This window comes from Taeniopygia guttata, chromosome 3, assembly GCF_048771995.1.
Source record: "Taeniopygia guttata chromosome 3, bTaeGut7.mat, whole genome shotgun sequence".
NCBI lineage: Eukaryota > Metazoa > Chordata > Aves > Passeriformes > Estrildidae > Taeniopygia > Taeniopygia guttata.
Window position 1 is genome coordinate 42729086 of NC_133027.1, and position 20276 is coordinate 42749361.

At 33.8% G+C, this 20276-nt stretch overlaps 1 protein-coding gene across 2 annotated transcripts in view; it reads right to left on the bottom strand.

Moving 5' to 3' along the window:
- ASCC3 (activating signal cointegrator 1 complex subunit 3) overlaps positions 1-20276 on the bottom strand; it is a 250692-nt gene that overhangs the window by 176241 nt on the left and 54175 nt on the right. For both annotated transcript variants that reach the window (XM_072926725.1, XM_002196594.7), the window contains exons 9-10: positions 9536-9736; positions 8939-9079 (exon numbers count right to left, since the gene is read on the bottom strand). In XM_072926725.1, coding sequence (XP_072782826.1) covers positions 8939-9079; positions 9536-9736 — 342 coding nt within the window. The remainder of the gene's footprint in view (positions 1-8938; positions 9080-9535; positions 9737-20276) is intronic.

The window sequence follows — 20276 nt, forward strand, 5'->3', positions numbered from 1 at the left end:
GATGGGCATATCAGCATTACAGAAATGCTGATATTACAGAGCCCAACCTGCAAGGAAGTGGGCTTTGAATATAAGGATTTTCCCCAGCTGAAGACTGCATTAAGTGCAGATTCATCTAATCCAGGTGATGTCGTCATTTCCCTTTTGTTATTTCTTATTTTGGATCACTGAAGAGAGTAACCTTAAGTTTTCTTCCTTCTGCTTATCCATTGAAACACTCTGAGGATTCCATTTTCTCCCTCCAAAAGCTAAGAAAATAAATTTAGTCCAGCTGAGAACTTGAGTGTTACTGGCCACAAACCTGAGTGTGACTGCGATCAACTGGGAGTGTACACTGTTCGCTGGTGAAAAGACTGCCATGGTCAAAACTTTAAAACATCCCACAGCATTTCAAATCTTGCAGATGCACAAAGACACATCCCTTCTGATGACATTTTAATTATCTTGCTTTCAGAACTAAACACTAATTAAGAAATACAATTAACATTTACACAGAAAAAAAAAATTAAAGTAAGACAGGAAAAAAAAGCAACGATCTGTGGTGTGCCATCAAGACTCCTTATCTCAAAGAGATCCTGGATAGTAAATTTTTAAACATAGTTTTTCCCTGAAGATAGTATGCAATGAATCAGGTAGCAAAATTTTATTTTGTATACTATGAGAACTTCTGAAACAAAGGAAATACATATGGAAACAGCAGTGTGAAGTGGATATGACTTTGGGACACAGAAATTCTACTGTATAAAAAAGATTTTGATCCTTCTTGACTAAGACCTCCACTTTAGCAAGGATTTCTGTTCTAAATATTTCAGTATATTTCTTTCATTTGAATGGTAAGGCTTAACCTCATTTAGAGAAAGAAAGACTTTTTTTAGATTGTGCATAACTTTGAAAATTCAGAAGAAAGAAAGTTTTCTTTCAGCAAGGTTGTACTAAGGAATATTCAGGAAGTTCTCTCAAAAAAGAAGCAAGTCCCTTCTTTCTTTCTTTCTTTTAAATTAGATTTTGATCTCTTTCTGTCCCAGTCCAAATTTTGATCAAAAGAGGATATTCTGCTATTGAAATCAGGGGTGTGTGCATAGAATCCAGCACTACTTTACATTCTAGGCACACTGGAAGAGAGATTATTAACCAGGTTAAACTCTGGTTTTGAAATGAACTACTTGAAAAGCAGAGGGTTTTTCAGTATCTGTGAACTTTATAATCACTGGATCACTTCTGAAGGCCACTTCATGAAAGTTTAACACCTCATACCAAAAGAGATTTCTAGATTTTATTGCATCTAACACATTCAAAGCACCATTTTGTTCCTGGAAGGAAACAGACTGGCATCTAAAGTCAACAGTAATACAGATGTTTGCAAAAACTCTAAGTAAAAAACTAATGGCATGCAATAGGAGATGAAGGCGACTTGAAGATGACTAACATCAGAGTAAGTGCTTACAGTGATGGACAAAATATACGGAATAAGCAAAAAGGAGATTAGACAGGGACAAAGCACCAAGAGACAAGAAAATAAAATAGTACTATCTTTCTTCAAAGACACTTTAGATTGTACATTCTACGCCATTTTTCAGTGTAAGTTCTTCAGATAATTTTCACAAAATGCTGTGGTAATACAATAAATGGGATAGCAACTGACAAGTCAACCTTCCAAAAAGAAGTGTTCTACAGTTGATTTCTGCTAAAATGCACTAACTCTGTGAATTACTATTATGGGAGAAGAGCTGTCAATATTCTGAATTAAAAATATTCATAATTCTTACTCACAAATTGAAACATTTTTGTGTAAGTGTGGTGATAAGTGTGAGTGTCACAATTACATCATCTTTATTACTGTAAAGAATCACTGTCTCGTGTACTTCCTATATGAATATGAAAAGTCACAGTATATGCATATTCAGCCTCTAATAGTGGGCTTTGTATACCCATGAAGTCTGAAGCACATACATAACAGACTATCACAGAATATAATGCTCTAAAATAAAATGTATACAGGAAGAGTAGCAGTAATCAACTTCACTATTTGCTTTTACTTGGAAGCATCTCTATACCCTATTAAAGTGCAGGAAATAAGAAAGAGTATATGAGGAAAATAAAGCTGTAGATGAAACAGCAGGCGCCTCAACTTTATAGCCCTCTTTTGCTTCAAATAGTTTTGGACTTGATTAGTTTTATATTGCCGTTAAGAACTTGAGAAAAAAGTATTATTCCATTTTATTAGTATCAGATTCCAATAGGGAATAAAGCCTTCATGACTTAATATCAGAGTCTATTGGCTGACAGAATCTATCAGAGTGACCATCCATATTACTCAGAGCTCCTGATGCCATTTGTCCTTCTCAGAACTACTTGCCCTATTCAGCTCTGATGCTGTTGTGGTCTCTGCTTCACTTTTCATTTCTGCCTTGCCATCAAAAGTACAATTAATCAGCTAATCTTTGAGATGTCAAAATACATTCGGTCCTTCAGGCTATTTCCTCTTGTCAAGAAAAGCATTATTTCCAGTAATCAGACAAATGCATTTGCCAATGCAAATGCAGCTTACACAAATTCTTTTTTCATTTACAACACTACTGTTTACAAAGACACCACTAATACTGTTGTGTTACTCGTGCTCTTCAATAAGAATTGCCCTTTTGTTCTAAACTACTCTTATTTCAAGTATAAATAGCTGGGTAAAGTGAAATAGAAAAATAACCAAGTAATAACATTTGCAATAATGTTATTAACACAAAATTCACATGGATTTTAACTATCAAAATTAAATCACCAGTGAAAGCAGTAACTTTATTTTTAAAAAAATCCCAAACTAACTGAGCTAGAAGTAACTCTGGTAGGTCAACCATTGTACCTGGCAAATGCCCACCCAACCACTCTCACTTCCTGTCCTTTCCTGGCCAGGGGGCGAAAGTAAGATGGAAAAGTGTATGGGAGGTCATGTACCAATTACTGTCACGAGCAAGACAGACTTGACTTGGAAAAATTATTACAAATTTAAAATAGAGTACAATAGTGAGGAAACAAAGACAAAACCTAAAAACTTCTTCCTGCTAGTCCTCCTTCTCCCCAGGCTCAACTTCACTGCTTTGTTCCAAAGTTCTCTACATCTCAGGGATGGGAGTTATAGTCAGTCCATAACTTCATCTCACACACATTCCTTTTTCACACTTTTCCCCCACTCTGCTGTGTATCCCTACCACAGGATACACCTTCACAAACTGCTCAAACATGGGGCTTTTCCATGGGCACAATTCCTGCCAGGAGCCTACTCCTGCATGAGCTCTCCATGAGCCACCTTTTCCTTTACTGCACCATCAACCTGTTGCAGTGTGGGGTCCTCCAAGAGCCGCAGTGTGTGCATCAGCTCCACCACAGCCTTCAACAGAAAATCTCTGCTCCAGTGCCTGGAGCACCTCCTCCCCTTCTTCTGCTCTGACCCGGGTGCCTGGAAATCATTCACATTTTTGAACTGCTCAACATGTTTGACACTTGGCAAATTAAAGTGGTATCTTTTCTAAATCTATGAAGGATGGTTTCTTATATGAAGACAGTTTTCATATAAACAGTGAGCAATGCTAAGAATCAACTCTGAAAGCAACATGACATTAGTTTATACAGCTTGATGGGAAGAGAACAAATATGACAGAAAAATGCAAATATGTCATTTTCTAAAACTTGCACTGTCATTTACAGTGTAAGTCAGGTTTAGCAGGACTTTCTTCATGACTCGGACATGACAACAAAAAACATAAACTCTGAATTCAAGTTCATGGAAATTTTTAGAGTTCCTAAAGAATGAAGGAGTTTTTTTGGTTTGTTTGCTCTTTTGTGTTTGGGTTTGTTGCAGTTGTTTTTTTAAATGAGTGAATGCTCCTATAGTTTTCCCACTTCGTGCCTTCATTAAAGAAGAATGCTTTAGAAGCACATGATGTTGAAAGCAGGCTAAGGTGAGATAGAGCTTCTGATTTGCTTCTGGTACCCCCTTCTTTAATCGGACATGAGATTAGTGGTTATGAGATGTGTGACAGAAAAAAGGCAGAGATATGTGGAGTCCAGCAGAAACCTAGCAGTTTCGGAGATGTCTGTTTCTGTGACATCTTTCAGACCCATGTTGACAGGCACAGCCTTGCAGTTCAGTAAATGTATACAACTCTTTCTGTGGACCTTGAAGTACTTGAGTACTATGCAAACGTTACAGAAAATCCAATAACATGTTTTAACTAAATGACCTTGCTTTCTGTATAATTAAATTTTTGACCAAAAAATATTGAGTTGTTCAGAAGTGGCAGAATCAGAATATTCACACAATTACAATTTGATTCCTTTTTTCACAATTATTTTAAAGACAGTAAATTTATTTTTCCTGGGGTCTGAATCCCTTTAACTCCAACAGTATGAGAATGAATAAACAGAGATACGTAGAGGTTTATGGGCTGGAGAAATTAGCCTGCTTTGAAATTTTGACCAGATTTGTTTCCAACTACTACATAATTTTAGCAACACAGAAAGCACTTATGATCTGGCCTTAACACTAATACATATCTATGACAAGTAAGGCTCATGACAGTCAGCCACTCCTCAAAGCAAAAGAAGAGATCTAAGACCAATAAAAGTAATTTTGCCTGTAACTGCAGGTCTGAGGCACAAAATAAAGCAAAAGCATTATAGTAAACTTATTTCAACTTTAAAATATCAATCTCACTTATATGTAATTATTTGAATTATAATGCAGGCTGTTGACAATGATTATACCAAAATGCATCTAATACAAAACTGCTGAGGCACCTGTTTAAAGGTGAGAAACATTCACACTCGCTGAAGATGCAATAAAACATCAAAACAACTTTCCTTAAAAAGAAAATAAAATATATTTAACGGGGTAATTTTCAAAAACTATTTTTAAAGTTTATAAATGTGGAAGAAACTTTGATAAGCTTTTACTATGTTATGCTAAGGATCTTAACTTTGTTTTATGCTATGTTGGCATAAAAACATTAAAAAGAAATTACCTTCTACATTTTTGGATTCCCACTAACTTTATGTTAAGGCCAGAAGGCATTTCTGCAGTCTGTAGAGGCTAGCACTGTTTTGCACAAGTTAAGGCACGATGCCACTCATCCATCAGCTTACAATACACTGTGCCCAGGGCAAGGCACTGCTTTCAGACTTGGTGATTACCTTATAAATCTATACTGTTCCAATTCCATCTGTATTCTCCAAACATTCAAAAGATAACTATCACTACATTGTATTTGTTGCAAACACAAGGTAAAACCATTCTCTGTTTCTATGAAGGGAAATTGTATCAGAGTTTTAACACACATCTCACATGTTATACTTGTAACTGTGGCTTTCAATGCATAAGAAAGCCACAGGTTACAGGTGGGGAGCAGGTTAGAAAACTGACTGAAGAGTCAATAAAAATTATTTTCATTTTTCTTTTTAAAGCAATTTCATTACTGGTAAAATCAGAAATAACTTATTTTAAAAGCTTATGAAGTGTGTTGGAATCATACTAATGTTAATGAATATTCAATAATAGCATTGGAAGTAAAATCATATAATTATAATACAATAAAAGTATGGAGCAGCAAGAATCATGGCTACCTTCTGGATGGGTATAAATGACAGCATGGAAAGCATAGAGAGAATTATTGCTGGAAAATGTGCTAAAGACTTTTTTGTTGAAAGTTTTCAAAAATATTTAAAAGATTTTATTCCACCATAAAGGGAATGAAAATTTGAATTCCTTGTTACCTTTTTTTTTTTTTTTGCTAGCATTTATATCCTTTAAAAATATTTGTAGAAAAAATAATAGAGGTAGTTGCCACTGTACATTAAGGGTACATTCCTGAGAAGGGAGACAGTTACCAGTTTGTCAGATAACGCAATTTTTCCTCATCAGGATAAGCACTACAGCTACATGTAATAACTTACAAAACACACATCTTTAAATATACACAGGCAAATTATGAAGGATGAAGCAAGCAGGATGGAAAGGAAGCAGAAAATGATCAGGATTGTCACTTAAGCACTACTTTTAACTAATACCTGTCAATCACCTTATTTTTACATCTTTCATTTGTCACTGATTTGATTTACCTGAGGACAAATATAAAGATGATGAGAATGCAACTGCTCAGAAAATGGGCAGAAGACAACTGTCACAGGAGATATTTATCAGAGCTGCAGTTGCCTAGAAGTACAAACTGAGATCTTTTGAAACAGTTACCCAGCCTGAAATACCAGCATCTACTTCAGCTGATAATCCTACTCTCTGCCTTTTACTGCCTCATATATATATAGAGTATATATATTAAATATATTGTCCCTGAGTATATGAACTGTGTGCATGCATCTACCGGCTGCATTAATTCTTACAGGAAAAACTGCTTTTCTATTAAACAAGGGTACTTCATTACTTACACTACTAAAGGCTAGAAAACAGAGCAATGACTGGCAAAGCAAATCTGAAACTACATAGAAAGCAGCAAAACCTATCAAAGTATTCCTTTCTGAGAAATGTACGCATTAGAAAGGCTGACAAGTAAAATAAAGTTTTGAAGAAAGAATCAATTTAATACAGGGTAAAAAAATGGTGAAAGAAACCTGCTCGGCTGAAGTGGTTTAAAGTGCCTATAGTTGAGCAAAGAAAGCTCATGAGTTTTGAGAGAAAACAGTATATATGCAGAGCAATAAGCAAGATCCAGCACAAGCAAGTGTTTTTAACACACTACATATTTGCTGTGCACTTTGTTTTGCAGCAATGGAACATTGCACACTGCTGGGTTCCAGAATATTCAAGAAAAGTAGCAGCAATTACTCTGGTTACTCTTGGATTGGCATCATCTCTCATCCTCACCTTCCACATTTCTGATTAATTATAAGACTGACTAGATATGACAAATGAGAGAAAACAAAAAATTGTTATTTCACTGTCCCAGAATTTCAGCCTTTTAATTTTTTTCCATTTAACCTTCCCAATGTTTTGAAGACCAAAGACACAAAACTGAGGAAAAGAAAAACTGAAATTAATCAACATTTTAACTATGGCTTCTTTGAAAATGTAGGAACTGAGTTTTGGGTCACAAATACCATGGCTTCAAAATTTTTCCTCTTCTGGAGACCATTTTTCTTTCACTACCACTCTCCCCAAAGGCTTTGAAACTACAAATACACTTCAGATTAGTGTTTCTATACTATGACATACATAGGAAACTGTAGAAATCCCTTGAAGTTAAGTTTCAAGCAAAAAAAGCTAATTTCAAAGCAATGAAATGAGTCCATGGCAGGGAAAAAAAAAATATTTTACCCACATCTTCCCTTTTCTATTTCTCCTTGATTTTTATAAATCAATCTGCTTTAGCCTCTTCTCCACAACAAAATTAAGAATTATGCTAGTAGTGGCATGCTGGATGAAATAAAAGAGCATGATGAAACAAATAGTCTTCCTACACTCAAGTTACTAAGTTTCTCTATATAAAACTCTGTATATATTATTAAGCTCCCATTACAAGAGTAATAAATTTCAGCTTTGTAAACTACTTCCCATACAAATTTTTTAATGAAGCCTGAAATATTTTTTGTTCCTTTTGTTCCCTTACTTTTTTTACTGGATGTAAGCAGAGTACTAATAATGAGTTGAGATTGTAGGAATTATAGTGCTAACTAGAAGAGCAAGCATAAATAGCACTTTTCCATTCTACATTCATTCTGTTCATCCAGCTTTGTCCTTACATTCAGAGCAGGCTTTCCTACTGTCACTTTCAGTTTCAGCAGTGATTACACATTATCTCTCTCTCTATTAAAACCATGATCTACTTGATTATGTGCCCTAGCTGAAACTGCGAAAACAGGAAGCTATTTAAAATGGTAATTTGGTGTATCTAAATAATTTCAATTACTAAAAGCTTCTGCCAAACTTTTTTTAATTTTGTAAACTCAGATTTTAGGTAGATGGTGCTGCAAAATCATTCTGATAAAGTACCAGTGATTTTACTGTCACTCATTGATATTGATTTGCTATTTATTGGTTACCACATTATTGTGACTGTATGTACCAATATGTCTGTATATGCATCTTCTAATTGCTATTCACAACTTCATAGTGTATAACTACTGCAGTGGTCCTCCTAATCATTAATTACATGCTGACATATATTCTTGTCATGTGAAGGGTTTTTCTCTCCACTCACCATAAAAATGTTAAATACCTCAAAGCTAAGACTGCTAAAATATCACTCATCTGGATCAACAATTACAGTATTTATAAATGTTCATATTGATAAAACAACCAGTTCTTTTTTCTGTTTCTTGGACCAGGCAGAAGGGGAAAGGGTAATCACATGGAACTGTATGCAAGAACAGGTATACAAGTATCTTAAGATTTTAGAAAAATGGTATTTCACTGACAAAAACAGCATTTGCCTGAAATAAATATGGTAAAGAGTGTCTGCTAAAACAGAATAATCTCCATTTATGCAATCCTTTTTAAGAGGCTAAACCCACAAATTTTATTCATTTCTATGAATGTTCAAATGTTTAGCCTAGTGATGTCTTATACTTTTCAATGACAAATGAGATTAGCCATTAACAGGAACCTACAGTTTTTGTTTGTTGTTGTTGGGTGGTTTGTTTTTTTGTTTTTCTTTTAAAGAAGGCAAGTGCTATTTTAATATATTTGCAACAATGTTTTTAGAGCATTTTGAATTTATTTGGAACTTGCCATTTGCAGACCAAACTTTAAACTTCTCAAAGATGGTTTTTATTGAAGAATTCTGAACTTATATCAGTGTACATAATCACTGCAATTACAGATGTAGTAATAATGCTTCAGCGGCTTCACCAATACTGCTACAAGGAGTTTGAAGAGCAGTGTACCTATGAAAAGGTACAAATACACACACAGAACAGTATTTGAAAAGATTAAGCATACCTGTGTTCGCAGAATTTCGCCTTTTGACAGTTGCATATCACCAGTCAGCTCTTTCACAGTAATGCCAAGTGGCTCCAGACGCTTGCTGAAGTAATTTGTCATTTCGGCTGCCAAAGCCTTCATAGGAGCAACATACACAATCTGCACCAAAACAACACTCACTTGATAAATGAGCAAACCCCACAATGTCGTTTGTTTCATGGCAACCATTACAAATCACAATTTATTGTGAAATATGATGCCAGGCAGTTACAGTGAAAAATCTTAATAGTGATATATGAAAAGTAGTTATCTTTGTTGGATAAGTGTGCAGCTGTTTAAAGGACAATGGATTTTGTTTATACAGCCTCATCGCTTTGAAAATTGGTTCTGCATGAAAGCTAAATGCATTTTCATAGCTTTTTATTCACATAATAAGATTTTTAGAACACAAGTAAGAATAGCTTTAATAACTAAGTAAATCAAAACTAGCCTTATCTTTAACTTAGAAAAGTCTAATATCCTTGAGAACTTCCTGATTTCATATTCCATGTATAACATATAATAGATTTTACTTTGCAAGTTAAAAAGCTGTTATTTGGTTCATAAAACTCCTACCTTAAACTCATCCTTTTTGATAACACCATGCTGGACATGCTGGCGAATTTCATGAAGGATTGTCAGCATGGCAATGTTGGTCTTCCCAGCTCCCGTGGGGGCACAGATCAGCATGTTCTCGTTTGTGTTGTAGGCAGTCTCGAAAACTATAGACTGGATTCTGTTTAGTCTTTTCATGCCTTTAAAAGCAAGTTGCCCAATCTGTTGAAACAAACACACATATCTTGGATTTTTTATAGATGTTTGTGCATGTGTGTGGGTATCTATGCATATAGTAAAAGAATACATGGAAACAAATCTTCAGATACCTGTCATAATATATTTATTATACCAAGGTTTTTTTATTCAGAGGGTACCACTTCTACTCAACCCTCAAATAGGGAATCAATAAAGAAAACAAATTATAGCACGATAACATTGCTAAAATTAATCAAAATCTTTAGCCTCATACTATTTCACCATCTAATTTTTTTACTAAAGAGTGGGACCAAAACTAATAAACAATAAAACATGGAACTATTAGTAATTAAACATCAGTAAAAGAGCATTAAGAAGAAAAAAGTAATATACATCTCAAAATCTAAGATGAAAAACTGTGACTACTCTTACTGGAAGATGAGGCAGCAAAACACTGGAACTCAATAATTTTGCAAACACAGACACACAAATTCAGTAAAAACTTTCTCTTGCTTCTGAGAAGATCTTCATCTTGCAATTGTTTATGTTCAGACCTTTCTCCAACAATATTCACAAGTTGCAGTCACCAAAAGGAACATAAAATTTTTATGTGTAGTCCAAAACACACTTAAGGGAAAGTTTTGAAAAAATAAATGTTGATACAGGAAATTATACTTATTGGAATTTCACACATCTTTAAATTCTCTAAAGTACAAATAATCAGTTACAGTAATACTTTGCTCCTATTGGGCTCGCTGAAAAATTATATTTTTACCAGGAAAGAACCACTGTACAGACACAGTGGCAATTCCTGTATTTGAAGATTATAAAACTGAAGAACAGCTCTTAAAATATAAAATTAATTCTCTAATAAACTTAGTTTTTCTTAGTTACTTTTCACAGATGTTTAAAAAAACCTGCAGAATACCTAATTACTTTCTTTCTACAGATTTAATTACCTGCATTGCTTCTACTACAAATAATGAAAAGTATCTTGCCATATATATTTGAAGATTGTAATTTTTACTTTTCTGTTGGAAACAACAAAAGTACAGTAAAGACAAGTCTCAAAAATCTTCTGAAGATCTTTTCTATTATTCTGGGTGCTTTAATTAATTTACAGTGGTTTTCTATGATAAAAGCCCCTCCAATACCAAATATACTTCCCAATTCATTCCAATACTAAGCAAATTATTTAAGCAGGACTTCTCCAAGTAATGCAAGCTTAGGAATGAGGGCTTCATCAGCTATTTATATCAAATACTTCACCTAATTTTGCAACAAACAACACTAAGTCTATCATTATGCTGCAGCTTCCTTGTAGTAACCTCATGTGAGGTGCTATGATACAAATTATGAACTTAGATTAACAGACCATTTTCACAAAAAATGAAAATGCTCCACTCTTAAATCTAAAGGAATGATGTACTTAATGACTACTAAAGAAAGCTTTAAACATGAAAAAACAACATTTACTGATATAGACGTAAATGAAAATGCTATGCAATCAATAGACTTTCTTTTTGAAAAACATTCTTTTGAATTTAGCAGTACCTTTACCTTAGAGCTTTTGGTTAAAAACTTCCTATGCCCCACTGAAAAAGTAAGTATTATTTAAATCATGAAGTGCATTTGTATTTGTACAATTGACAAATCTCAAATATATCTAAACATCTATTTTAAACCATTGTCTTTGGTGAAGAAAAACAAAGAATCTAATGCAACTAATTTGTGCACTTTTCATCAAGTTTCTTCAGAATTTTAGTGGCTGAGTTTCAGGATTACAACAATTTTCACTGTCACTGTTTTTGCACAGTTTATTCTGCTTGCAACACTACAGGGAGAAAGCTTATTTCTTTTGCACTATGTTTTGTTCACATAAGACGTACTTTGTGTGTCATCTTCAAATTCATTTCATCTTCATAAAGTATTGAAGGTCTTCCTGGAGACCTGTTGAATATCTCAGTCCTATCAGGGTTCTATCAGCTATTTGTATCGCCTCCTTAGTCATTTTAGGTTTCTAACTTGCCTTTTACTTCATTTTGAGATTTCTTGACAGGTCTTTGTAATTGGTTGTGTTTTTCCTTTCCCCCCCCATTCCATCGAGTTGCTTTTAGAAGCTATTATAAACACTGCATAAAGTTCACCCTGATGAATATCATTTAGAGTGTTTATAACAAAAGATCTACAGAGAGAAACTCACAAATACAACTGGTGATTACAGAATTGAACTAAAAAACCATTACATTGCACAATATTACATTATTTAAAGAAGTTGTTTTTAAACAAAAGCAGAAACATTGCTGTCTAAATGAAGTCCAGTCTAAGTATCTTCAGAAATGGATGACAGGAATTTTTCACAGTCACCCAGCTGAATTTGTGTGGCTTTACACATACAGATCACCTTACAGCAGTGTGATTGTTAATATCCTTAAATATATCTTAAGTTTTCTTAAACTACTGCCTATAAAAATATGCTGTTCCAGCCTCTCTTAAACTTTAAGTGCTCAGCATAAAACATATTTTTCCTTTCCTTTACATTTGGTAGAAATTACATATAGCATAGCCCTAGGACATACAATTGTAAGCAAAAATAAACACACATTTAGAAAAATAAAAATAATTTCCTGACTCTTTTCATATTGGAAAATATTAACATCCTGGATTAAGACTGACTTGGTAAGCAACATTAAGAAACAGATGTTCCAGAAAAAAAGGAGGAAGCTGTGTAGCAAGTTAGAAAAATTAACTTCAGCTTGTTTTCTGGAAATTGAAACAGGAATATTAAGAGCAGAATAAAGATTAACCCAAAACGAAAACCAAATGAAAACAAACAAAAACAAGACACATGCACACAAAAAAAAAACCCTCAAAAAAACCCCCAAAAAACAACAATAAAGAAAAAAAACCAAAACAACAAAAAAGCCTGGTTAAGAACTAGAAGTACTCTTTTTAAATAATGGTATTCTGAACCAGAACTTAGTTTTTCATTCAACACACCAATTAATTTTCAAGCCAGCACTCACAAATCAATATACAGCATTCAGAATCACAAAACAGTCAATGAATAATCTTTGAAAGTTGACTCTGCAGGAATATACTAAGGATTAAAAAAGCTACAAGAAAAGTACCTCCAGAGGAAAAAAAAATATCCTAAGACACTTTCAAACTAAGTCCCCATTAATTTAAAAAATATTATCTTTCCTCTAAATTCCATTTTATTCCATGCAGTAAGCACAAATGCATAATCCAAACCCAGTAGGTTTGCACTTATAAAATAGTAAGGCAGCATACAGAAATGCAACAGTATGCATGGAAGTCCACAGTTTTACAAAGGTACTAGAAGATTTGTTTTTTTAAATTGTCATTTGCACATACTACATATTTTTAAAATGGAAAACAATTTTTTCCCCTCAAGCACATAAACATCACCCATGGCTTCTACAGATCAACTCCTTTTCAGATAAACCAGTGAAACCCCTTCTTGCTTAAAGGACTGGTAGCCACTGGATGGCAGAAAGTGATTTTTACTGAAAATGAATGAGATGCAACATTTTTAGCCTTCTATAGCTGATTTATGCCTAGAATTCAACACAAACCATAGCAAGTTTGAGTAGAATACAATCTGAATGTTACTCTCAACTAACAGGATTTCAAGCCTAAGATGGTGCCATTTTTACACAAATATGAATCAACATGAAAAGCCACTGAGAAGCAACTCTCCACAAACCAGATGATACTCAAAGCAGCTGTGACATGAATGAATAAAGCCCCCTGATTTTACTTCAGTAAGCTTTCAAATTCTTTCCCATGGAATTTACTGTTACAACTAATGCATTTATGAATAAATGAGATTACACTTAATCAAGATATTCTAAATCAGAAATTTCATCAGAAAGATACTTGTGTGTTGGTGCTCTGACAGTAATTTAAAAATAGGACAAATTTGCTTAAGTAATTAAAGTAATATTCAAGAACGAGTCCACACAATTCAGTCTGCAGGCAAGCTTCAGTTCAGAAACACAACTGCTTTAGCAACACACTAGTGGCAGCATCTGCTCTAAATAGCACAGACCATCAGCACTTAAGACAGAGTTTTCATCATGCAACTAATTACCAAGACTTTGTAGAAATGCTCCGTAATGATGACTTCTTCTGTCATATTATAACAAAGTAATAAGATTACTACTACCCATTTATCTTAGAGATAATCCATTGCACCCATAAGCCAAGGCTGAGCTTTCAGTATTTTTCCTACTCATTGGCTTAATTTTAATGTAAAACTATTTTATGCAAAGTACCTTATATATCTCAGGTGAAACAAATCCCATTCTGCAGTCAACTGTTCTACTATGCTTTCAGTTAAAAAGCTAATTGATCTCACTGGTAACAGTAAGACTAATCCATACTTTTTTACATAAAAGCCATGAAATTCAGGATGTGAAGCTCTGATGTTCCTTGTTCTGACATATAAATAATCTCTAGGTCATCTTTCCCCTTCACTGTCCTCTGGAATGCTGTTGATTAAAACACATATCTATGCATATATACTCAAATGCACACACAAACATATGTTTTTTTTATGTATGTATATACAAATACACATTTTAATAAATACATTTCTCCTATCCTTCTGAGTTATGACTAATTAGTAGTTCCCCCCTGCTTTCTAATTATGCATCTATACACTTAAAGCACTTTTGTGCTAGTGTAAATTCTATTTTGTTACTGAAAGTACGCCCAGAAATAAACATAGATGTTATATGTGGGGACTTCTACAGTTTCCCTCTCATGATTATACTTTTCATATTCTGCTACTTCCATGAAAAAGTGGTAGCTCATGACATTTAAGAAGAGAAATAAATAAAAATGTAACTATCTAAATAGTATAAAAGTAAAATTATTTTTATATTATCTTAGAAGAACTATTTGAGAATATAATTTCCTACCTGCCCCAAAGACTGAAATGTTGTCTTTCAAAGTGTGCATATACATTTTCAGCAAAGGCTCATAAAACGTAAAAGAAAAACTGCATGATGTTTGGATCTGCTCCATTTAGCACCAAATCATATCAGTGAGATTTCATTGGACTTAGGGGAACAATTTCTGCAGGAACAAGTAGCATACACAAAGATATGAAAATTATACAAGCGTACCAAATAGAGCTTACGACTGGCTTTGGGCCATAATCAGCATTACAATTTCTTCAAGTAACTACAAATTATATCTCATCCAGAGTGTAGTACCTGGAGAGTTATGTGCTATAAAGGAAGCTTGGAGTAAAACACGTTAGTCAGACACAAAGGGTGTCAGAGAACCAGCAGCTTATTTCAACACCATACCTGCTACATGTGACTAGCCTAGAACTGAAAGCAATTCTTGCATGGTATGGGTTGTTGGGGTCACTGTTAGCAGTTACCACAGATCACAGAATCATTTAACTTAGAAATCATCCAGTTCAGCCCCTCTGCTCAAAGCAGGATCATTTATACCTATGCAGTTACATTTCAACTATCAAAAAGGAGGGAGATTCCACAACCTTTCTCAGAAAAGTGTACCAGTTTTTGACCACTTCACAGTAAAAAATTACTCTCCTGTGTTTAGATGAAATTTCATGTGTCTTAATTTGTGCCCATTTCCTCTGGTGCACCATTGATGAGAGTCTGGCTCCCTCTTTGTTAATCATTCTCACATCAGGTATTTATATACACTTGTCAGATTCCCCCCGAGCCTCCTCTTCAGCTCTCTCACACTCTCCTCACCCAAAAGATGCTTCAGTCCTTTAAGAAATCAAAAGGATTCTTAGAAATGACAAATAATGAACCATAAGGGTAAAATACTACTCTGATATTTTAGAAGAGAGACACCAATATAAGACTTCTTTAAATATTTTCTTAACTGGAATTAATCATAATTTTTTAGAAAACTACAGAGTCTTTATTTTAAATTATCACCACATTTACTGGTTAATGCAGTTAAGTATTTAAGTAGCAGTGGCCATCAGAAACCAGGGGAATTTCCATACTTTCAAGCTATATTAGGATCTTTAAACTCAAAATGAACACTGCAAAATTCTCCTGGATTCTGACAGAGTTCACTAGAGTAAAATTAAGTATCCTGAGAGGAAAAAAAAGTTATATATATATTAAAGGATCACCCCAGCTCAAAATCACCATAACACAAAAACTATGAAAATTATTACGATTTTTATAATTTTGGAATGCTGCTTCTAAATTGTTATTAAACATTGCCTCTCCTGACCTTTTATACTTCACATTTGCAAACACTGAGAGTTTTATTGAATTACTCAATTCTCAGAAATATCAAAATTCTGGGCAGTTCATAACAGTGAGTGCTGTTCAAGAAACAAGCTTTTACTAAAGAAGATCCAGACTCCATCTAGAGAAGCCCAGAACAGTTCAAGTAAAAAACAAATAGCAGCGAAATTTAGGAGTATAATATTCTCCTACCAACTATGGAAACATAGGTTCTCCTTGAAAAAAAGAGCAAGTGAAAACCCAAACAAGTCAAAGAATAAAAAGCCTCTATCTCTGGTTTTGTGTGTTTGTCATTTTGTTTGGTTCTTCGATTTTTTTTTTTGTTGTTGTTGCTGTTTGTTTGTTTTGTCATCAGTCCTGCCTTCTGCAGTCTAGAAGAATGATCTATTCAAAATCAAAAGGTTTTAAAGAAAATATTTACCTTCATCTGTGACAGCTAAGAGTTTACATGCCTGAAGCAATTTCAACAAAAATCCTTGTAAGTCTATAGTTACATTGTCACCAACTTTATTAAATATAAACTATTCTGCTGATGAACAACACTATACAAACAACTGCAGCAGTCATACCTTTTCTACAGACTTCTAAATTATTCACTTACTCTTGTACTAAAAAGACAACATTGAGAAATATTCTTGGGTTCAATGTATACATTAAATCCAAAGACATCTGCATGTATATATCCCAAATCAGTTTGAAGGAAATGACAGAACAGCACTATGGCACTATAAAGCTTTCACTGCTCTGAGTTAAAAAAACTGAAAGAGCTTAGAAGATCATCTCCCCTCACTGGGAGAACTGTGTTGTGTTCATCAACCTAGTTATAATACGACAGAAGATTATAGACAGAGTGATTATACCCTCTGGTTATTTGATTTGAGGAATTGGATAACACAGTGTTCCAGAAAGATTTTTCCATAAAAGCAACTCTTTCTACAGAAAATGTGCATAAGGTTTGGCATCCAAACAGACACACAGGAGAGTTTCTGATTTCGGTGACACTGCTGCAAACTCAAAAGTATCCAACGTCAAGAGAATTATTCCAAATTATAGCAATGAAATGGAGATCAGAACACAGCCTCCTCTTGGAGCCTTCTGATGCCATTTGTGAATTACACACAAAAATTACCTTGAACTAATGTAGCTGAAGGAAAATTGGCAACAGTCGTGGCATTTCCTAATAACCTCAGAAGTTAAAATCTTATGAGGATAGAAGGATTTGGATTTAATTTGATCACATTTCATCCATATTAAATGCAACCAAATAAAGGTTTTCTTCCTCATAAAATAAAAAAATATCTTAATGCTGTGTAAAGCAAAAACTGTAGGAGAGTGAAAGATAAAATTATACACATTTTAAAAATGTGTTAAATTTACATTCAAAATATATACAATTTTTAAGAAACATTTTCGATGTCCTGTCCTGCTATGTATCAAGCTGTATCTTTCTCCACTATCTCCCTGACTTTTGTAGCTGGAGCAACGAGGAAACTGATGATGTTTTTATGTAACAGTCTACTCTTCAGGTTTTGTTGGGATTTTTTCCAATTCAGAGAACAATCTCATAATTTTCTTAAATATAGCTAAAAGAGACTCCTAGCTCTGTTGATAGCATATTGCTCTCATCATTTACTCCCCTGGGAAAACACAGTGCATCTCTAAGGGGAAAAAAACATCACTATTAGGTGCACACTGACTCAAGAGCAACTGCAATCAAAGAGTTAATATAGAAAAACCTTTCCTAGTTGTTTAAGAATAAGACACTGCAAGGCAAAGGGAGAAATGCATCAAATAATAAGGAAAGACAACAAAGTAGCTACATACATTCTGGCATTGATGAAAAAAAGGCTACTAACATGCAGCATAGAAACTGAAATCCTTTCTTCTAACCAATGTGTAAAATTATTTCAGCTAACATTTCCCAAGTAAAGAGATTATGATATGCTATGAAACTACATAAAAATTACTTTTTGGTAATTGAATTCTTCTATGAATCGCCATTTATGAACTTGCTGGAAGAATTTTGTTAACAACTGCATCATATCAAGAGAAATTTATCCTTTTCCTTCTTGTTGCAGTTTTGAAAGAATGTCACTACTAACATATGAATAGCCCATCAGTTATAAAGCCAATCTTCTAGTCATATAGCTCCTCTACTTTAAAGTACTTTAAATACTCTAAATATTTTTAAAGTATTTAAAATTATTTGGTGATAATAATAATCTAAGTAATTCCTTGATAAGTAAATTCCTTGATGAACCATCTCAGTCCCATTTCTATCACTGAAAGACACAACCCATCCTTACCTAAGAAAGAAGATTCATTTCTTAAGGAGCACACAGAAGTTTGTCCTACTTAAAGTCAACATTAAAATCAGACATACTATAACTTGTCTAAAATAATTTGAGTGAGAGTTAATCTTTTAAACATTGCAGCATTTCAGAACTAGCATACACCTCCCTCGACTTTCCAAATTCTCCCTTTGAGATTACATTTCTTAAAAATTAAAATCAATTTTGGTCTTTGGTATAATTTGAATTAGACTTTAAGATACTATCCTGTACTATCACCTTAAATGAAGACTGAATACTCCCAAGAATGAAAGTCTGCCTTTGGGGATGCTATCAAAGTAAAGCAGACTACTGCATTCTTCCACACTTGTACTGTGAAATTCCACTGAGAAGTGGCTATTCCCCAAACAGGATGCAGCAGAAGCACGTTATTCATTCTCCAGTCTTAATTACAAAATCACTAAAACTACTTCAAGTTGTTTTAATGAAAAACTTTACAGATTTCTGCATGTACTTTATACTAAAGTCCATATTCACGTCAATGACTAAAGTATGAAAAATTAACACTTAAAAAGTTGCTTTCTCAATTTAAATTTTTCACTTGTTATGATCATTTAATGAGGCCAAAAAAACCATAACAGCTGCAAAGTCATCAGGTAGACATAATTGGATTTCAAATATTACAGTGATTAAGTACAATGGGAGAAGAATGCTGTGAACCAGAAAGCTGCATTTCTTTTGAGCTACATGCAGCTGCACTGTGTAAGAACATGTCTTCCTGAAATGCTTCTTGGATTTTTACTGGTCATTGGGTTTACTCTACAAAATTCAATAAACAGAAGTCACCCAAATTTCAGTCAGTTGAACTTTACAAACTGGAGCCTAAATATTATCTTACTTGAAAGCAAGGAACCCTGTTTTTAAGAGCAGGATAAGAACATTTCATATTATTGTATACTTTTAAAGCACAGATCTCTTTCAATATGTGGTTTTTAAATGATCCCTAATTAATTCAATACAATTTTATGCACGCAAAGGCATTACTTTTAAATGTTCATGTAGAAGTGAATATTTAATCTTTAATGTAGAAGACACTTCACAATAATGTTTTCAAACTATTTACTTTAGTTTATGTTAACACAACAAACTATGTCTTCCTACAAAACCTAATGAAACCCAGGAAAACTATCAGAATGCTTTGGAAGGCAATTATAGCTGAAATTAATAATAATTTTAACACATCAAGGAAAAATGAAAGAATGGCAAACAGAAGAATATTCCCAGAGGATTAACTATTGCTGTCATAATCTTTCTATAGCTAAATTTTCTTCTCCAAGTCACTTAAATTCACACTTTTGCTGTACAAGATGGTAGCCCTGTTTTACAGTATATATATTAGAAGACTTTTTCCTAAATTTTATAAGAAAAGAGTACAAGCATAGTCAGTATAGTCAGTATAGTCAAGAACACAGCTATTTTGTTTTCATGAATATCAGCTAAACTAGCAGCGTTCACAGAAGTTTTCCTACCACTGGAAAATAAAAGGTAGGTGAGGGATGATGACCTTGTGTGATAGGGTCACCAACATGTGGGAACAATAAAAGTTTAAGTACCAAAAGACAAAAAGTACGACAGTTTTAAAAGCTTAGACAAATTTGGAAAATTTGTCTAATTAGTTCTAGTTATAAAATGCATTTTTATTTGTGCATTACCATCCACAGTGAATGAAATATGTTAAAATAAAACAAGAACACATACTCTCACAAATCCCCCTGAGATACATCTCTCAAACTAAGCCAAACAAAAACTGAAAACCTCCTCTTTGGTAGCATAATCTCCTCTAGACTGGCTGTATCCTCTAATAGCACACTACACACAGTGTACATGAGACTTCTGGCTGCCAAATCTAGGTTTGTATTTTGTTAAAAGAAGAACTTAAATTTTTTAAGAATGAGAAAATTGCTCAGAAGTGGTGCCCTTCTGCACAAAACAAAC